We start from the raw sequence: 21,024 nt of genomic DNA, 5'->3' as shown, positions 1-21,024 counted from the left end.
AAGGAGCTGTGTTTGGTAACATTGTTTCACTGAAGGAGCTGTGTTTGGTAACATTGTTTCACTGAAGGAGCTGTGTTTGGTAACATTGTTTCAATGAAGGAGTTGTGTTTGGTAACATTGTTTCACTAAAGAAGATGTGTTCAGGTAACATTGTTTCATGGATGAAACAGAATAAGCTTCACTCACTTCGTCCTCTTTTAAGTTCTTTTCATTTTTTTTTCCTTTCTGCACAGACTTAAAGGCATATTTGTGAATTATAATGTGCCCAAATACTCACTATTACATTTTAATTTTGAAGCAAAGTTCCCTGAATTAATTTTTGTAATATCAAACTGTGTAGGACTGGAGAGATGGTTTAGTGTCTAAAGAGCACTGACTGCTCTTTCAGAGGACCTGAGTTCAGTTCCCAGCACTCAAGGCTGCTCACAACCACCTGAAACTCCAGCTCTAGAGGATCTGGTGCCCTCTGCTGGCCGTTTTGGGCACCTGCACTGGCATGCACAGAGATATATGCACACACATCTAATTTAAAATAAAATAAAGCCTGTTTCCTATTGTTTTCTTGCTGCATTTTGGGGTTCAGCGTAATGAAGCTTACATTGGTCGCAGGCAAGTTCTTACTCCTTTTTTCTGCTGTTTTGGAGTGGTTCCAGACTTGAACCAGCAGTGATTTCAGAGTGTTCCGATTGGCAGATAGTGAAAATGAAAGCAGATTGATTATGACCCAGAAGTGAGAGTTGACCATATACTCCTGGTCATACAACTGCTCCGTAACTATGGTACTGATCCTCAGCAACGGCTTTTGTTCTCCTGTTGTTTCCTGTATCCCACAGGATGAATTTCCATTCTAGGGAAATGATGTTTTCATATTGTCTGAGATCAAGTACAGGCCAGTGTTGGATCTCACCCATAGAGTCCAGGCAGTTTGCTTTGTGAAGAGGCTTAAACTATCTTCTCTGGAGCTTTTGGGAATAAATGAGTGTGGTTTGAGTTCCTTCAGTTCTCAAGTAATAGGACAACATTGGTTGATTCCCATGCAAAGTTAAAAACATAAATTAACAATCTCTGTGTTAAGACCCCCTTTGTCACCGGGCAGTGGTGGTGCACACCTTTAATCCCAGCACTTGGGAGGCAGAGGCAGGCAGATTTCTGAATTAGAGGCCAGCCTGATCTACAGAGTGAGTTCCAGAACAGCCAGGGCTACACAGAGAAACCCTATCTCGGGAAAAAAAAAATCAACTTTGTCCCCTGAGATACAGAAGAAAGTGGTACATGCTAGCCTGGGGCCCAGTTTCAACTATACTGCTATTCATATCATGACCAATGATGACATCAGTTACCCGTTTAGATGCCTTCTAAGATTTGGAATGCCACAGCTCTATAGTGTCATAGCTTAATGAGTTAATTCTAAGTGCACTGGAACTTTCTCTATGAAGGTCAAACTCACAATAAAGCTGTTGTTGTATAAAAAAAAATAATTGTTTTCAGAATCATGACCAAGGCCTGACTCTTTAAGCATGTGGTAATCCTTATGCTTATTACAAAGTTGAGGCAGGAAGCTCGTGAGTCTGAGGTCTGCCTGTGTTATATAACTTCTATTAACCTACATGCTAAAGCAGAAATTGCCAGCATCTGGGATCTCCAGCATAGCTCATGATCACAAGGAAATTCACATATGTTTGCAATGGAAGTTGGCGTGCAGTGTGTACTTTGTTGTCCTGTGTCAGTGTTTTTGTAGACACAGTGTTGACACTTGTCACTTGAGGAATTTAATTTCTTAAGCAACAAAAATGGAAACCTTACTCGTGTGTCAGTGGAGTTTGGGAGCTAATGATTTAGCTTCAACTAGACTGTGAAAGAATAAATCTTTGTTTTTAAGCGATACAAGTTTGACCATGAGCAGACCAAGAATCAGATGATATAATAGCTCTGCCACCACCTGCTGCATGAAATTTGGAGCAAAATATTTCAGTGGGGGAAAAAAGCAGTGGCACCCAGGTCCATGGAGTTGTGATAAGACAAATAAGTTAGATACCCAAAGCTCTCAGAATAGTGCCTGCTATACAGTTGAGTTCTTGGTAAGTATTATTCTTGCTAGTATGTGACTAATACCTTGAGGCCCAAAGAGGTATACTGTGGCATCCCAGAATCACAGTTTCCCAGTAATGGATGGGACCACAGGAAGAGATTTCAGGTTTCCTTCACTTCTGTCCTTGAATACCTCAAAGAGCCCTGAATAGAAAGTGCCTCATGAATGAGGCTCCTGGCCTCAGACCGAGACTCCCCTTTCAGGCTTGTTAGGAATAAAGCCCAACTTTCTTACCCTCAAACCTGACCAAGTCACAGGAAGCCACCACCTTGGAGACTTGTGAACCCAGTCCTTCATAACTCCCCCTATACCATTTTATTTATCTTTACATGTTAGGATCATGTTGGCTCAATACCTTTGTATCCTAAGAATGATCTTGTTTTACTTCTATGCTCAGGTTCTGGGACTGAGTGAATGGAAAATCCCGAGTGTTTTAAGTTGCTAAGTAAATGCTACAAAAATGTAAGCTCTGACCATCTCCCATTACTGTTGCTTCATAAAAGCAAGCACATACATGCATCACAGCGGCAGTGGGATATGACCATGGTGCTGTGCTGTTTGTCTACTCATGTGGCTTTGACCTTCTCCAGGGAATGGGTCCTGTTGCTATTCATGCACCCATGTCTCAGGTGGACATCACTGTGGGAAGGTAGTCTTCCCCAGTCTTGTATGTAACAGAGTCAAATATTCCTGATGCCATGGACATCCTCTGAAAAGTGTATCACTAGATAGTTCCATTACTACACAAACACCATAGAGTATACATGCTTATGTAGACCTGGTTTGCACCCAGGCCAGCTGGGAGATAAATGGAGGCATATATAAATGTTCACCAGCCCATTGTTCCTAGGACTTTGATGAATAAAACAACTCAAGACTAAGTCAAGCACAAAAGGGAAGAGATGCAATCAAGAGACAAAAGTCAAGACTGGAAGATGGCTCAGAGGTTAGGAAAACTCCCTGCTCTTCCAGAAGACAGGAGTGCAGATCCCAGAACCCAGGCAGCTCACAACCACCTGTAACTACAGATCTAGGGGATCCAATGCCCCCTGCTGGCCTCAGTAGGCACCCACACATACACAGCATACACATGCACACACAAAAAAAATAATTCTAGTTTTTAAAAGAGACAAGGTAAACACTGGGCATGTTAGGCAGCTGCTGTCAAACACAGCAGACTAATTTACAATCCACACCTTTTTTTTTTCTACAAGTAGGAGGAACATACTCTGAAATCACAGTAGAAAGTCCAGTATAGGAAGTACTGTGCTGATAACACAGTCGTTTCCTTGCCTTGTCAAGGATGACGGACTGCATGTGCTTCGTGTACTGTTCCTTTATCCGGCTGGTGGCCAAGTGTTGTGGTTCAGACCAGCATCACTACAAATGTCGGGGAATGCACTGTCCCACATTCCAACATCTGTGATGACTGGAAAACAGGATTGTTCCACTCCATATAGTCTTAGAGAGCACCATCATATGCTCAGTTCAGAGAATACTGAAGCTTCATGTGCGACATGGGATTGTAACTGAATTAACAAAGCAAGAGCCCCATATTCAGTGTGCCACTGATTGGAGGCACTGGCCCTTGACCCCTTCACAACTCCATGCCACACCCTAGATCCTCACACACTGCAGCTTACTCTTGCTGATCCCCAGGATCTTGACGTAGTTTCTTTTCTTTTGCCCCCCCCATCTAAATTGCTAGGAAAAGATCTGACTAATGTCTTGAGTGACTCTGAGTCACTGCACTGAACTGCTCAGCAGTTCTGCACTCTGAACTCTGATGCTTACTTAAAAGCTATCTCTCTATGCATAATTCTCAGAACCATCTAGAGAAGAGTTCCTCAGTGATGCTGAAATTCTGTTAGGGCCTTAGGAAACTGAATGGCCCACTGAGACCTGAGAAGCCAAGCCTAGTGATGCTAGCTTGCAATCCCAGCCACTCAGGAGGTGGAGGTAGAGAAAGGAAGATAGCAAGTTCAAAGTCTTTTCAGGGCTAGAGCATGAGCCTGAGGCCAGCTTGATCAGCTTAATGAAAGCCTAGCTCAAAACAAAACTATAATGACTAGCATGAATGAGGCCTGGTGTTTATTTTTCAGTATGGGGGTCAGAGGGGGGGAATGATATCATGAGATTCTACCAGTTTATAACAGGCTTGGTCTATAGTTCTCAGCTATTCACTCTTAGATACATGTCCAAGAGAAGTACAAACATGCATCTATACAAACAAGTGTTCGCAGCAACATAATAGCCAAAATCAGAAGCAACCCAAGTGCCCACCAAGGGATAGAGGCGCACTGTCCTTGAAATGAAATGGATTAAGCAACAGGAGAGAAGGGCAGTAACAATGGATGGGTAGGAAATGGACAGAGATGAGAGACACTCAGCTAAGTGATGGAAGCCAAACCCAAAAATAAGTGGTCCATGTGTATAGAATGCCCGTGAGTGACAAATCCGTAAAGGCAGGTGGTACCGGGGATGAGGGGAGGAAACAAAATTGAAAAAATCGAGTGAGACTACTCAGGGTAAGTGGACTCTCGTAGGATGATATATACAAGGGTTACTTTTGTATTGCTATGATAAAATCTCTGACAGAAACAAATTAAAGAAGAAAGGATTTGTTTTGGCTCATAGTTTCAAGGAGTTCAGTCATCATGGCCAGCAGGGTATAGTGGAGCAGCACACTTACCTCATGTCAGGTGACAGCAGAGACAGTAATACCAGTTTTCAATTGACTTTCTCCTTTTTCCATTCTGTTCCACATAGACTTTAGCCTATGGGTTGTTGGTGCTACCTACTTTTAGGGTGGGTCATCACCCCTTCTGTTAATTCTCTCTAGAAACACCCAGAAATGTGGCTCACCAATCTCTTAGGTGATTCTGAATACAGTCAAGTTGACAATGAAAATTACCCACCAGGATGAATGTTCTGGAATTGGCTAGTGGGCTGGCCATACAACCTTGTGAATATACTAAAACCACTGAATTCTATACTTCAAAGTGGTGACATTTTATATACACATACTACATAACATATACACATACACATCTCTAAAGAAAGATGACAAGAGATAACACGCAGGGCAGAAAAAATGTTGGGGGCTGGAGAGATGGCTCAGTGGTTAAGATCTCTCATTGCTCTTCCAGAGGACCTGGGTTCAATTCCCAGCACCCCTTGTGGCAGCTCACAACTGTCTGTAACTCCAAAATCTGACACTGTCACACAGACAGACCTGCAAAACACCAGTGAAATGAGATATAAATAAATAAATAAAATATTTTTTAAAATATATTTTTAAAAAGTGCCAGGTACATGGTAATTGGAGCTGGCTGTGGGTGGGCAGTCACCATGCAGGCTTGGTGACAACAGACTACAACCTCCTCTTTCAGCCCTCCATGCATCAGTGGTTCACAACAACATAGTGGAAACATGCATGTATGTTTGCAAGCCCTGCATCATCATACTCAGCCAACCAGCATAGTGTGCCCCAGAGGCACTCTGGGAAGCTGAACAGAGGGAAGGACTTCTGAAATGCACCATATGGTAAGGTAAATACCTGGAGGCTACTAATATCTGCTTTATGCTGTTTAACACAAAAAGGGTAGAAATTTCCTCGGGCTACTTCTGGAAGAAGTAGGATTTCTCCAAAGTTGTCTTTAAGCTGGTGTTGAATCAGCTGCACTTTGGGGAAAGGCCCTGAGCAGGTGCTTTCTCTTTGGGATAATAAGTACATTAGCTACTCCTGAGTTTATTTCTTCCTGTTTTCATCTCCTTTACCTTTACCTTTGCAAAGTAAATTCCAGATGGAGTGAAGAGATAGTGTCCAGCCCAGGCCACCTCAAATGTGCCCCATTAGCCAGTGACTGGTACTCACTCATCTAAGTCCGCAGTCACTTCTGTGTCCCTTGAGCAGGAACTACTTCTTGCTTCCAGAAACAATGCATGCATACCTGGGGCAGGGGAGAGCAGGAATCAGCAATCCCACTGGGTTTGCACCGCCCTGCTCTGGTACAAATGTCTTTCTAGCACCAAGCAAGCTTCGAATTACCCAGAGATTGTATTTTATTTCAAGTTCCCTAGTTCCTGCTATGAAAATTTAAACACAACCTACTGAATTATACCCCCAAATGCATTTCCTCTAAGGCCTCATAATAAGTGATTAAGTAACCATGGAAACAGCTATTTTAGGAGAGAGAAAATTGAGTCTTTGGAAGATCTCTATAAAATCAGACTTAACTTAATGGAACTTTCAACACCACCCAGTGTGGGTTCCTGTGTACTGAACCAACACATGAGCTCCGTTAGAAGCACATCCATTCCAATAATTGGCTTGGGAAGACTCTTAAGATATCAAAGAAAAAGAAGAAAGGATGCTCAGGGTGAAGACAGGAAACTCTGGTCCTACAGTACCAGGTCTGTCTTTTTCTCAACAGCCATCGGTTTTCCCCACCCCATTTATCATCTCTGATTCTGACTTCAACTGTATGGCTCTCTGCCAAGCCCTGGGAATACTAAACTTTTAGAATAATCTAGAAATCCTTGGTGCTTATGTAATTTCAACTTCAAAAACTGGTCTTTTGTGGGTAATTTTTAAATGAAAGAAAAAAGAATTTAGAAGACATATATTACACTATACCATTGAAGTCATCAAAAATATAACCGTCACCAAGGTGGATAAACATATTCTTCTTAACAATCCTTTTCACCTTCATTGTTAGATACACTTATTTTCAAGATCTGAAAAATTAGAACTGTCCCTGCTTCTTATGGACAGTTGTTCTCTCTGGCTGTGGAAGACAACAGCCAGCGCGGTGGAGAAAATACAAATCAATAGAAACCTGAGCAGAAGCCTCTCAGCTCCACTCCCCCAGTCCGTCATTTCTTCCATCATTGTTTGGAAATATCTGCCTCATAGAAAAAAATTTTAACTACTTTATTTTAGCTTTGTGTGGGTCTACATGCAATGTGTAGAAGTGTGTTCACATTTATATGTGTAAGTGTGGGCATGCTTACAAGTTCCCTAGTTCCCTAGTTCCTGCTGGGAACCTGTACTAGTTCCCTAGTTCCTGCTGGGAACCTGTATGATGGACTATAAGCTATTCCAAGAAACAAACTCTTCCCTCCCCAAGTTGCTCTTGGCCAGAGATTTTAATCACAGCAATAGAAAGTAACTAGGCCACAATTTAACCCAAAAAGGGAAATCACAAAAAGGCAAAAATGAAGATTCAAAATGTAATCCCCACAATGAAAGCATGTCTTGAAATCGCTGAAAGACGCTGGCAAGGAATCCCTTACAATGTCTCTCCCGAGGGTCTGCAACTGTTCTCCATCCCGTTGCACAATCGCCTCTCGATAGCAGGAGCTGCTGTGGTGTGCACATGTTCCATCCCTTTTGCATAATGAAGACATGAACGAATATATCTAAGTTCTTTTCCACACAGATGAACTATCACCTAGGTGTGTTAACTCCTCACTTGAAATTACTGGGAGTGGGGGTAACAATACTTTTTATTCTTTGAAATTTTCATACATATATACAGCGTATCATGATCTTATCTATTCCCCACTTCCCCTTCAACTCTCCCTAAATCCCTCTCCAATCTCCCTCCCATTTTTTTTGTTCTCCATTTTAACTTATCTTTTAATACAAATTGAATCCAACTAATGTTGCCCTGCTGTTTCGCCAACAGCTGAGAAAGTGACCTAGCACATCATGGACGGTCTACACATTTTTAACTGAATGGCTGTTTGTATCATAGGTAGATTTTTTCTTTTCTTCCACACTATCTTAATCCATCATGTCCATATATACTAAAGTGATGTTCCTGTAGCTCTAACCTAGTTAAAGGTACAGTGTCTCCTTACAGCATCATTCATAGTCTTTCAGAAGTAGAACAACCCCGGTGTTCATCAACTGGTGAATGATTAAAAAAAATACACTATGTCCGTAGAATGAGATATTATTCAGGAATGAAAAGAATGAGACCTTCTGGGATGTGGGGGGAGGGGCAAGTGTAGCTAAGTGGTAGGGAGTGAGTTTAGCATGGGTAGAGTGAGTCTAATCCCTAGTACCACAAAATAAAAAAGAATGAGGTTAGGCTACAAGGCCTCCTTGACAATAGAAGTATTTACTGCCTTGGGGACAATGGAAAGCTGTAATGATACCTTATGTAAGCACTTTCCCTCCTTCCAGTAATGCAATTAGAGCGTTTAGAAAGAATTTTAGAATGTAGGAAAGCTAGCTGCTCTTTGAAAATTTCAAATTGAAGAAAGCAGTCTGAAAGAGGGGTTCCCTGGACTGATATGTGTACCAGTTATTAGAAAGAAATAACCTTATTATAGGAAATTCCATTGATCACATAATAACTGGGGTCCCTCATATCTGTGGTTAACATTTGATAAATAAGTGTTATTCCATTATGATAATAAAATGATATCATGGAATCTAATCATAGCTTTCATTTGTTTATGGACCCCACTATTATGTGGGTGCCCTGGTGTCACATCCTAAATGATATTAATAAAAACTTAGTGCTTGGCATTATTTCTGGGAATAATAATGTAAGCTCCCTACTCTGGCTGCCTCTCACAGGCAGTAACTGCTAAGGAAGAAACCGCTTTGCCGTGACTTTCTAGTCAGAAGGGTGAGCAGGGACTAAATATATCTTCTAAGATAGAAAAGACCTGAGGGATCATTTTGCCAAAAAAGGGAACTTTATATTGTTTCCAACTGAATATATTTAATCATGCTTCAGGTCTCTTAAGAAACTAGTACAAAATTTGAACATTGACAACAAGGTCAGTTTCCCACTCTGGTGTGACCTGAACAGATGTGGCTATCCCTTTGTATGCTCAGGCTGCTGGTTCTGGGTCCCACAAATGTCAAACTCTGTGACTACTGAAGTTCCTTATGTAGTCATAAAACTACCGAAGTGTTTGCACAGAACATGTACCCATCCCACTATGTATCAAACCCTCCCCAGACGACTCGTGCTGTCTGTTCGGTGTAAGTGTTTTGTGAGAGGTTATACTGGGATGTTACAGAACAAAGACACGAGAAGCCTGTGCATGTTCGTCACAGACTCTGTTTTTTTTCTTTTTAAATTAAATACTGTCACTCCACAGTTGGCTTAGGTACACATGGAGAATTTGAAGAAAAAGATGCCCATTTCTCTCCAGAAGCATGCACTTACTTCTCAGCGTCCTGGGAAGTCTTCCAGCAGATGGGAGAATCTGGGAAGTGGAACTGTAATAGATACAGTCCTGGGCTACTAACAAAAAGAACAGAACAGAAATCTTCTAAGGAGCCAGAGCTGAAGAAAAACTCTTGTCGCCATTTCCTTATTTCAGTTTGCATAGATGAACTGAAATTTTTCAATTTGGGTTAGTGTAACAGAAATTCAAATACTTTTCAGTTCTTTTTTTTTCTTTCTTCCTTTTTTTTTAACACCCTAATCACTTCTGCAAACCTGCTTTCTCCATGTACTGTGACTTACTGGTGCTTTTGACACATTGGTGTAGGTGTGGGGACGGGGTAGGGGAGGGTCCTTGCTTTTTTTTTTTCTGGACGTTGCTCGTGCTGAGCAACACTACACTGAGCTCTACCCCATTACTAGCTGGGACCTAGGATTCATTTGTTTCCTCAGGACATTTCCCTGAGCTCTTTCTGGTGCTTCCCAGACAGAAGTGGCCACACTTCTGCCTTCCTCACTAAGTTCATTGAAAATGCTTGGCAAGCACCCCTGAGCCCCTCCACAAAAAGAAACTCTAGGGAAAAAATAAAACATTCTACTTAAGAGGATATCACAAATCACTCGGGTTTGCCAATTATCCTTGCCCCCTGTGGTGCTCATCTAGCCTGGAGCTCAGTAAATATTTGTGGAATACAGACATAGACCAACATGTCAATTACTGAAAAGCAATTGACTTTCCATTACACTAACCCACACTGCAAAATGGAATCAGTAAATATTTGTGGAATACAGGCATGGGCTAGAAGATTCCAAAACAGCTCTACCAATCTTCATAAGAAGGCACACACTATATTTTAAATGTCCCACCTTGTGTGCCCAGCTGGATATACAGGAAAGAATGCATGCCAGTCTAAACAGACCACGAAGACCACCACCTTGAGTGGGGTGTAAAGGGTGGATTGCTGGATGCAGACATCGATAAGAGCATCCTCAGAGATAACTCCTGAGACTCTGACTCAGACATCCAGGTGGACAGGGGTGTGTGTAAATAGGGATGAGGAGAGATGAGTCTCTCTAAAGAGTTCCCAAGTGGTCTTATCTCACAAATTATCTACTTCCAACGAGCCAGCAGTGTGACAGTCTCAGGAACAGAATATAAACTCGCTGCACAAGTGTGTGCCTAGGAGGTGTTTTTTCTGTAGATCATGTTGGGTTAGAGGGTATCCATGGAAGAGAAGAAGCAGGACCTGGCTTACTCAGAAAGAGGAAAGCTCCTACCAAGGACAGAGTCAGCCTTCTCTTCCTGTGCCAAGCTGCTATCTCTGGGTAGATGGTTCCTGGACTCCACCCACACTGGGAAATGACCTATGGTTCACTGAGTGCAGCAACTTTTAGTGCCTGTTCCACACCCTACATCAACTTTGCAATTGGTTCCACTCCTCAGTCTTCTCAGGGGGAACCACTGCTCAGTCAATTTATAGTTCTAGGATAACCAATGACCATTTGTTTTGTTACTCTTGTGTTTGGGTTTTTGAGACTGAGTCTCACTGAGCAGCTCAGACTAGCTTGGAACATTGTATCTTCCAGCCTTGACCTTCTAGGTGCTGGCATTACAGGTGGACACCACAGTACCAAGTTGTTTTGTTTTGCAGTGCTGGGGATCAAACCTAGGACCTCATGGATGATAGGCAAGCATTCTTACAACTGATCTACAGCTTCAGCCCAGAGATGTCTTTGTTCTTGTTATCTACACTGGATTGATCTGTACTGCTTCTGGGGTATCCAGGGAATCTGACGTCAAGACGTAACCAGAACTGTGCTCTCTGCCGATTACTTAGCTCCCTACGCCTAGGTTTCCTCACCTGAAAACTGGAGCTATTGATAGAGTCTCCCTAGTCCTGTGTGAGCATTACATGAGCTTATTTATGGAAAGTGCTGAACAATGCCTAGCAGTTACGCATTTAATAAGTAATGGTTGTCATTAGCTCCATCTGTCAGCGTTTGCCATGATTGTATGCCAAATCACCCCACCTAATTAGAATTTGTTATGAAGAAAGCTATCGGCTAGGGTGTAGCTCAGTGTAGAGTGTTTGTCTAGTATTCATGAAGCCCTAGGTCCCATCACCATGACCATGAAAAAAAGAAAGAGAGAAAGAAAGAAAGGAAGAGAGAGAGAGAGAGAGAGAGAGAGAGAGAAGAGAGAGAAGAGAAGAGAGAAAGGAAAAGAGTGCAGGAGGGGAAGAGGGAATTAGGGATTATTGACAAGAAACTTGTTATAAACTTCAAAAAAAGCCAGGGAGCTAAAGGGGGAGGAGCTAGTAGGCTGAGGGTGAGCAGAGACGCTCAAACCACCCTCTATTCTCACTTTGATACATTTGTATATGACATTTATAGAAAAGCTTCCCTTGGAGGAAGAGCTTTGCTACAGACAGGAGCTGAGTTAAGCTTACTGTGTAGGATAATGTTCCAACTCCTCAGCCCACCCCCGGTCCATAAAACCTTCTTAGACACACTGCCTGCATCCACTAACATAGTGGGACTACAGAACAATGCTCCTTACTATCTGGTAGTTAATGTCATAGCAGAAGTGAATCAGGCATATGTCTTGTGCTATGGCAACCTTACAGAATCCAGCTGCACCATAGTAGGAGGCCTTGGAAGGCTCACCAGGGGAGGGGACCTCAGTAGGTACAAACATGAGGAGGGAGTCCCTTGTCCTCCATTTCTACTTTGGTCAGGTGACATGAATCCTGAACAATTTCCATTATGCATCTGGTTTGACAGGCACAGGAACAAAATCTACCCTATAGAGGAGGGTAGCCCACGTGCCCTGTCTCAGACAACAATGATATACATAAGCTTTGTTCTAAGGAAATGCCTGTGGCACAGACAAACTTTAACTGATTGACAAGCTATCATATGAGTGATGCAGGACCCTGGACTAAAGCAACCTCTAAGCAGAATTTGCTCGCTTATTCATTATCTTCTGCTAACTCATGAGGGCAGTGGGCCTTCTGCTCTCTTGTTAGTGCTGTGTGGGAGCAATGTTTGTAAAGGAAAGCTACAGCACACATTGCTGCCATAGAAAGTCTACATTTATTTTTAAAGCACCTAACAGGCAGTGACAGGCTTGATGTCTGCCAGTGTGTGGGTCTCTGCACCTCGCCATTCGCTCCTGCATTATCTAAAACGGCAGCTAACCTGTCAGAATTCAATGTGAGCAAAGCTCCTTGGATATTTATAAAACACTAGAAAGATAAATTCGTACCACCAAAAGATAAGTCTTTTCGTTGCTCAGAAACAGCTGGGTTTGGGAGGGCAAACGCCAGCCAGCTCTCCTGTAAACTGAGCAACCAGCCAGGGCAAGGAGTCAGACCAAGAAGGAAGCATCTGAGCACCCGCACAGATTGCAAGAAAAAAACAAGACGCAGGCCCTGGACAGCTTTTGTCTTCCGGGGTGGATTCGGGTTACCTGAGAAAGCGGAGGTGACCCTTAGGCATAAAAAAGCTGGGGCTGGGGAGTTGGGAGGGGAAGGGGGAAGGGTAGCTACTTTGCAGCATTTTGGCGGAGTGCCCAAACACCCTTCCATAACTGGCCAAGTTTGGAGCCTAAATATTTTTTACATGCAAGTCTGAACACATTTCGTCTTCTTCGGTAGCTACACTTCCAAACAAAACTGTAGTGTGGGTGCTTTAGAAACTAAGCCGGATAGCGCAAAAGCCAGCTTCAGGGTTTGTGGGAAGTAGGCTCCTCGGTGGGCGGGGCCCGACGCTGTCCGTCACTCGGGCACCGCCCTCCCATCAATTGGCCCGGGCGCATAGTTTGACGTCACTGTCTGCGCCGCACGCCGTAGATACAGGAAGTGAGACCAAAACAAAGAAGCGCTGGCCGGGAGCGGACCTCCTTACGCCGGTGTCCCTGCTGCTTCGCCCCGGCCCTCCCCACAGAAGCCTCACGACCATGTCCAACATGGAGAAACATCTGTTCAACCTGAAATTCGCGGCCAAAGAACTGAACAGAAGTTCCAAAAAGTGCGACAAGGAGGAAAAGGCCGAAAAGGCCAAAATTAAAAAGGCCATTCAGAAGGGCAACATGGAAGTTGCGAGGATACACGCCGAAAATGCCATCCGCCAGAAGAATCAAGCGGTGAACTTCTTGAGAATGAGCGCGCGAGTGGATGCCGTGGCTGCCAGAGTCCAGACTGCAGTGACGATGGGCAAAGTAACCAAGTCCATGGCGGGTGTGGTTAAGTCGATGGACGCGACGTTGAAAACTATGAATCTGGAAAAGATCTCTGCTTTGATGGACAAATTCGAACACCAGTTTGAGACCCTGGACGTCCAGACGCAGCAAATGGAAGACACGATGAGCAGCACGACGACGCTGACCACTCCCCAGAACCAAGTGGATATGCTACTCCAGGAAATGGCAGATGAGGCGGGCCTTGATCTCAACATGGAGCTGCCTCAGGGCCAGACCGGTTCCGTGGGAACGAGCGTGGCTTCGGCTGAGCAAGATGAACTGTCTCAGAGACTGGCCCGCCTTCGGGATCAAGTCTGACGGCCGAACCAGTCCGAGATTTCCTTTTGACGTGCTCTCTGTTTTAGAGAGATGTCCAGGAATTGTGCCACAATGCCGAACAGTCTTCTAAGAACTTACAGCCCTCTCCAGATAACGCTAAGAAATTCCAACTTTTTCTCCACTTCTAACTGGATTTTAAAGCTCATTATAGCTTATGATGAAGTGTATTTTTATAGCTGCCTTTTAACAGAACTGGTTCATTTGCTCTACATAAATCTAGAAAAAATTGGCAGCACTCTAGCCCTCGTGTATTCCGTTTTCGCTTAAAATTATCATATTGAAGTTATTTTAGTGTGGTTGATGGTACATAGACTGCCAAGAGGCGCATAAAAATGAGAAGAGGAGGAATGGGTACTTAGTTTAGTAACAAATATGTAAACACTTTGTTCAACTTATTCGGTGGGAAATATTCTTTCTGTATATCATTTGGTTTTCTCTGTTTTTGCCTTCAAAGAACGACTGCAATTGACTATTAATTTATTCTCATATACTTAAGTTATCTTAGGAAATTATTGCAAAATACTCTTTACATTCTGTTAGTTCGTGTAATAATGGAGTTTGTGTAACGGAAAAAAATGCCAAGTAATTTCATTTATTAGGAAAAAATAAATTTTTGTTTATATTCTATTTACCAAGAGTTCTTAAGACTTAAGCTTAAGATAATTCCTAATTAAGATAATTTCTAGTTGTTTTCTAATGAAAGCCAACCTTTAATAGACTTCTGATCAAAATAATGTTCATCAACATGACAGTCCTGTTATGTGCCAAACATCGCCAAAGAACTGCTGATTTGGTCCGGCTAAGCTCTGGGACTGTGTAATTATACATTTTGTTTTTATTTAACAACCAAAAGTATAAATAAATTTAGAAAAGCATTTTTAAGTTCTATTTGTATGTATTATTTTGTCTTAAAGCAACAACTCTTTTAAAACCTCAAAAAGCATAACTTAATGCTCTTGATATACAAGACTTAAATGCACATTTAGCCAGCTAGAAGTCTAGAACAAGGGAATGAGTTGGGATTAGAAGGAAAGAGAGAGAGGCTGGAAGCCACCAGCTGAAGCTGCCTTCTTTTATAGCCTCTGGTGTAAAACAAAGCAACTCCCACTTTCTTCTGTCCTCAAAACACAGAGAACTTGTGTTTGCTTGGCACATATATTAACCTAAGTTAAATACTTACAAAGTTCGTGTTATTTAATTTCCCCTTTTCCTGAGTTCTGTTTTTTCCATTAAGAGAATTCCAATGTTTCAGACAAGATAGAGCCTCTGTAAAACTCCTTGAAAAATCCATTATTATATGAATTATATGATTTTCCAGATGAATGAGTGTTTAATGAAAAAAGTTTAAGCCTACACAGATGATTACTGGTTCTCAGAGTTAAGAAGTATGTGTGCTTTGTGTTTGTGTGTGTGTGTGTGTGTGTGTGTGTGTGAGAGAGCACATACATATATACACATATTTTTTTTCTTAAATCTGCCCTACAGGACACCTCTAACAGTCCAGTATCCTCTCTCAAAGGTCCTTTAGCAAAAATGTGACTTCTTATATACACGATTATGCTAACTTGGGTGTATGATGAATACAGCATGTGTCTTAATCCTTTATCCTGGAAAACCTTGGCTAAGTACAGCTTTAAAAAACAGCTCAGTATTGACTCCTTGGTAAATTTTATACTGCAAGCATTTCCATCAAATTATATTTTATGAGATTAAAGAATATACTTAAACTTTCTTAAAATGTGTTCATTTCATACTGTATGAATATACATTTATATGGTTCATAAAGATTATTTTCAAAAGCACTACAGGCCCATGAATTATTTCCTCACTTTTGGAATGGATGCAGTTTTGAATTTTAAATCATGAAAGCTGGATAAGCATATTTTTAAATGGCATATTACTACATGTGCATATGGATCTCAGCGTAGGAACAGAGAATGAATGATGCATCCATGAGACCCGAGGCTAGATTCCCAGCACCACAAAGGGGGCGGGAGGAGTGACTATTAAGATATTTGAGAAAGAAGAACTCAAAAGTAGTCAAAAGTTGTCCTCAGTCCTGGATTCTTATCTGGGTAGCATGGTATTTTCTTCTATATTCCTGGGAGCCTTGGTGTTCTTACACCAATCTGAATGTTTCTTTGTGAACACAAATTTTTTTCTAAACTGAGTTTTAGAATTAATGGGAGGGAAGGACAGACAGACTGATGGACAAACTTAGCTTTCCTATATTAGTTCATTTTAGTGCAGGGCCCAGCCGTGTGTTATTGGAGAATATTCTAAACAAACTGTTTTTCCTCCGGCCTTTGATTTGGGGAGCAGAGGAGGGGGAACACATATAAATACCAGTCTACTCTGGTGGCCTTATTAACATAATCTATATGTAATCATTAGTAAAGGATTTCCCTGCCATACATAAGAACATTCTCCTGGGGACATCTGCTGTCAGAGATAGCTCAAAACTACCAGTAAGACTTACAAGCAAGGGACATTAAGCAAACTGGTGAATGGGCTTATTTCTTTTCTTTCCTCTTTTCTTCCTTCCACTGCCTAGGCTAGTAAGCTATCTAGCTAGTTTCCCCAAGTTCATTTTCTACAATTACATTGTCAGGCTCATAGGGAGCAGAATCTGGTCATACAGTAGGCTGCTGGCAATTCATGCCTTGGATGTGCTCAAGTGTTCCCTGTTGACAACAAACCGGTAAAGCCAGTACAGCAAACTCAAGCCAGATTCCTAATACTTTCTCGCCATGTAGATATTTTTATTCAACAGTACTTTTATGTCTTACAGGTTGAGTATGATTCTAAGGAAAATTTTTTACTTTCCTTAACAGTTACAGCTTGCTCTCTTTTCTTTCCACAAAGAAGTTATTTAAAATGTGACTCGATGACAAGTAGCTGGTGCTTTTCCTTCAGGTCCAGCAATCTCATTACAAAAGAGATCTAAGGACCTGTCCATGACTATCCCGGTCCCAGCTTATCCCCACTTCTTGAGCATCTTCAAAGCCACAGACTTTTGAGTTATTCTAGTTAAAACACTGATGCAAGCATACATACCTTCAGCTATAACAGGAAATACTGGAAAATAGCAAAGCCAATGGGTTGGGTGGGGAGGGGAGGCGAGGCTTGTTTTATATGCTGGAATTTTGACTCAGACTTCGTGAGCACTTACGTATTTACCCCTGAGCTGTATCCCCAGTCTTTTTTCCCCTTGATTTTTAATTTGAGACAGAATCTCACTAATTTTCCAAGCTGGTCTTTAACCCACTTTGTAGATCAGGCAAACCATGAACTTGGAATTCCTTTGCCACAGCCTCCCTAGTAACAGATTAAAAACCTACAGCACCAGGCCTATCCTCCCTTAGTATCCAACAACACAAGTTTATTGGGTTTTGTTTGTTTGTTTGTTTGTTTGTTTGTTTTACGGTTGGAGGTTTTTGTGTGTTTTGCAGCTCTGTATAGCATTCTGAACTACAAAGGCACAATCTTACATGCCCCGGTGTTTTCTGCTTCATGTGTCACATCCCAGGAAAGGAGAATGTTACAACTCTGGAAAAGCTTTCTAAAAACCTCTGTCCCATTCGTTACAAGCCCTAGCTTGATGAAGTACTTCTGCCGGTTGTTTGGCAATAGGCCAAGGGTCAGAACTGGACAGAATTTTGAAAACCACCTTGGAAAGAGAGTGGGGGAGACAGAGGTGACTTTGCCTCCTTTGCCTCTTCCCTTAGCATCTCAGTCTCACAACTAGAACAGGCTTCAGGAAGGTTCCTACCACTTCCCTCCCACCACTTCCTCTGGAAGGCAGTGTTGAATTACATCCCTCGAGAACCTCATATGTACTGTCTGTCAGTCATTTCTCACCCGTTCTACTTGCAATAATTACCATCACCCACCTGCCTCCACCCTGTGTGCCCCCTGCTTTAAATTGGTTGCTTCCTCAGCTGACTCTGACTCTAGCCTTCAGCTTTGTGTTTCATCTTTAGCTCCTTCCAGCCCTCCTTGTCAGGGCCCTGCTCATTGCCTCCCTCAGTTGAAGGGGAAATGAATGTGTGTTCCTTCCATGGATGTTTCCTGAAGGCTGCACTAAGTGTTAGGGACTCCAGAGTCCCCAAGACACAGACCTGCACTCTGGGTCCCTCCTAGGACCTGGAAAACCAGGCCTCGTGGAGTCAAAGGGTGCTGTATGACACAGGCTCTGACCTCTGAGAGGAAGGGGAGCTGGCTTCCTACCTAAGACCCGGAATGATGCTTAAAAAATGGCAGCAATGCTGATTCACCTGCCACGCCCTACCCAGGTCTGGTCATCCTGCTCTTGAATTGACTTACACTGAGAGTTGCTGCTAGGCATGTACTGATGAACTCTGCAGATACTCCTTCACACTTGCACACACTCATGCTCATGCTCCCACACCCTCACACCACAGCTCACACCGACATCCTCTCGTCAACACACTTATATTCTCAGGCAACATAGACAAGCATAAATGCAACATACAGTCAAAACTCATGCACACTCAGACTTTCACACATATACTGTTTTGGGTTCATACAGGGAACGTGGTTGCTTTCTGTTTTGTAGTAACATTGCAGCACCTTATTCTACCAGCTTGGCCTTGGAGATGTCTAGTCATTTCCCCTCTAGTTTCAGAGAAGCCACCACCTAACAAACCTTCCAGGACTGGGGAAGGGGGAGGAGAAAGGAAAACAGGTGAAAGGACAGACCAGCAAAGTCACATGGAATGCAGGCATTGACTTCCCCTTGGAACAGATATGTATCAGCACCCAGGCCTGTCCTCACCATCACTTTGAAAATGTCCCATTAAAGTCGCCCTGGCCCTGGGATAACATGACCAGAGAACAAGTCTGACCTTGTACTGGCTTCCGTTGCAGCTTCCTGGAAAGGATTGACAGCGTCAGTCTGGTTGACTACACGCCCACAGACCAGGTATGATGAAAGTAGAGCTTCTGAGATAGACTGCCAACAGAGTTTGATAACTTAGAAGATGCAGGGGTTGGAGGAAAACATACTCATGATCACTGCTGTTTGCACCTTGCCATGCTGCCCCTCATGTTGGTTCTGCCACCAGATTCTGAGCCTTCATTCTCCATCTTGTGCAGTGGAGCCTAATCTAGTCCTTGCTGGTATGGAAGAAAGATCCCATGTGAACTAGGAATATGTGATTCCCAGGCTTCCTAGGACCGTCACTGAGAAAGCTAGGCCTTCAGTTCCGGGTTTTGCACACTGGGTCCATTCTGCTTTGGACCCCAAGCTTGAGCCCCAAGTACCATAGCACATATCCAGGTTTGTCACAAGTGTGTCCCTTGGGTTGAGCCAGACAGAAGAAAGGAAGGGAAAGGAAAGTGAAAGAAGAAAAAGGAGCTAGTGGACCACAACTAAGATAGGAGGGTGTTCTCTCAAACTAGCCTTCCTAATTCACGGCAGACATTTGCAGACCCTGGAGGCCTAAGCCTTGAACCACCTGGAGGCCCTCCTCTGTGTCCCCTAGACATCAAAGTTTCTTTCTTTTATGGGGTCTTTGTCCCTATGACAGACTCTAAGAACTCAAAACAGTCCTTCAGTGTGAGGATCATGAGGTTTAGAGACATTTTTCTCTACTCCTGTAAATAACCCTTCACCCGTGTTCACCATGAAGCTATAAGGGACTATTTGGTAAGAGGGAAAGAAAGTATCATAGAGGAACATGCTCAGAATAAATTCTACACATGTAAGCACATGTCATACTGTGTAGTTAATGTATGCTAATAAAAATACATCCTACAGTGTAACCTAGGCTCTCTAGAATTAAGAGACCCCCCCCCTCAAAAGTGACCTATACAAGGGTGATGATACAGTTATAAAACAACACGGTCATCGCTAATCTTCCAGAGTGGCTGATTCACAAATAGCATAGTGACACCTGCCCAGGATATGGAGATGCCAGCTTTGTGAAACAGCCTAGCTCTTCCATGCCCTTGACACCACATCAGCTTTGATCTTACAGAGACCAGGGCTATGCAAGGACGTGACAGGAAACCCACTAAAGTGAAGTAGCTTCCAGCCCTCAGGGCCCTGACTTGTGAATGAAAGTTAAGCTTCCTACCAGTCCTTTCCCGAGATACTTCCAAGTGCAGCCACAGAGCACAGGCCAAGACTTTGTCCCTGAACACTGCACACTGAGGTTTGGCTGACATATAACAGCAGGTGTGGGCATAAAGCATTTCCAAAAAGTCCTGAGAGTCACAAAAGCATAGGTACTGCTTTTGTGAGCCAAACTAATTCACTGTGGGGATCTCTAAAACAGAGCATTTGCCTGCGTTTAATTACTCTTTTTATTTTTTTAATAACAAACATCATTTCTCAGTCACCACACTTAATGCCCAGGCATACCTTACTTCTCTCCTCTTGCCCCAGGACCTGCTCAGATGCAGAGTGCTGACATCAGGAATCTTTGAGACACGATTCCAAGTGGACAAAGTGAACTTTCAGTGAGTGTATCGCTAAGAATGTTGTCCATGGCAGGGATGGGGGTGGGAGGTCCAGCCTGGTGCCAGCCTCTGGGCAGAATGGGAGCCACAAAGCCTTGGGACTGAAGAGGTTTGGATTGAGATACAAGGGCAAGCTGTGTGAGGCTGGACTCCAGCAAGAGTACTGAGAAGCTCACACACTGGGAGACATAGGTCCAGGAAAGGAGGCATAGGCAGGAGAGCATGGGGAGAAAGACCAGGGCCTGCCTGATGAGCCGCAAGGACAGCAAGAAAACCATGCATAAACTGAACATAGGCACTTTAGCCAAACAACTGGAGAACCTCAGGGAGAGCAGTGCCATCTGCCTGAGTGAAGGGGATAGGGACCTCCTGCCGGGCACTGGACAGAGGCGCCTGCTAAGGAGAGAGGGCTGTAGATAGAGCTGAGTCTGGAGGAAGTCCCTCCCACCTCCCCAGGGCAGACAGTCTTCTGAAGCTGAGACAAATGATCAGAAGGATCTGCCCCAGCAGAGACGTAGCCTGCACTTGATACAAGATGTGGTATAAACTAGAAAGCATGGCATCTGTTGAGCACCTACTGTATATCTTTAGACACCATCCCAGCTGTTTCCCTGCTGTACTTTTGACTCCTACAACCACAATGTAGAATCAAAGAGGATGAGCAGAAGCTG

The 21,024-nt window shown here is 43.2% G+C and overlaps 2 protein-coding genes across 3 annotated transcripts in view; both read left to right on the top strand.

Annotated features, from left to right (window-relative positions):
• Gnal (G protein subunit alpha L) overlaps positions 1-21,024 on the top strand; it is a 127,748-nt gene that overhangs the window by 90,089 nt on the left and 16,635 nt on the right. For both annotated transcript variants that reach the window (XM_028774328.1, XM_028774330.1), the window contains exons 6-7: positions 18,758-18,812; positions 20,280-20,353. In XM_028774328.1, coding sequence (XP_028630161.1) covers positions 18,758-18,812; positions 20,280-20,353 — 129 coding nt within the window. The remainder of the gene's footprint in view (positions 1-18,757; positions 18,813-20,279; positions 20,354-21,024) is intronic.
• Positions 13,112-15,598, top strand: Chmp1b (charged multivesicular body protein 1B). Its single transcript, XM_028774334.1, has one exon. It carries the CDS (start codon positions 13,247-13,249, stop codon positions 13,844-13,846), a length of 600 nt encoding a protein of 199 aa, XP_028630167.1. The 5' UTR covers positions 13,112-13,246; the 3' UTR covers positions 13,847-15,598.

Source organism: Grammomys surdaster, unplaced genomic scaffold (assembly GCF_004785775.1).
Source record: "Grammomys surdaster isolate TR1022 unplaced genomic scaffold, NIH_TR_1.0 239, whole genome shotgun sequence".
In the NCBI taxonomy this organism is placed as follows: domain Eukaryota; kingdom Metazoa; phylum Chordata; class Mammalia; order Rodentia; family Muridae; genus Grammomys; species Grammomys surdaster.
This window is presented reverse-complemented; position numbering and strand designations above follow the sequence as displayed.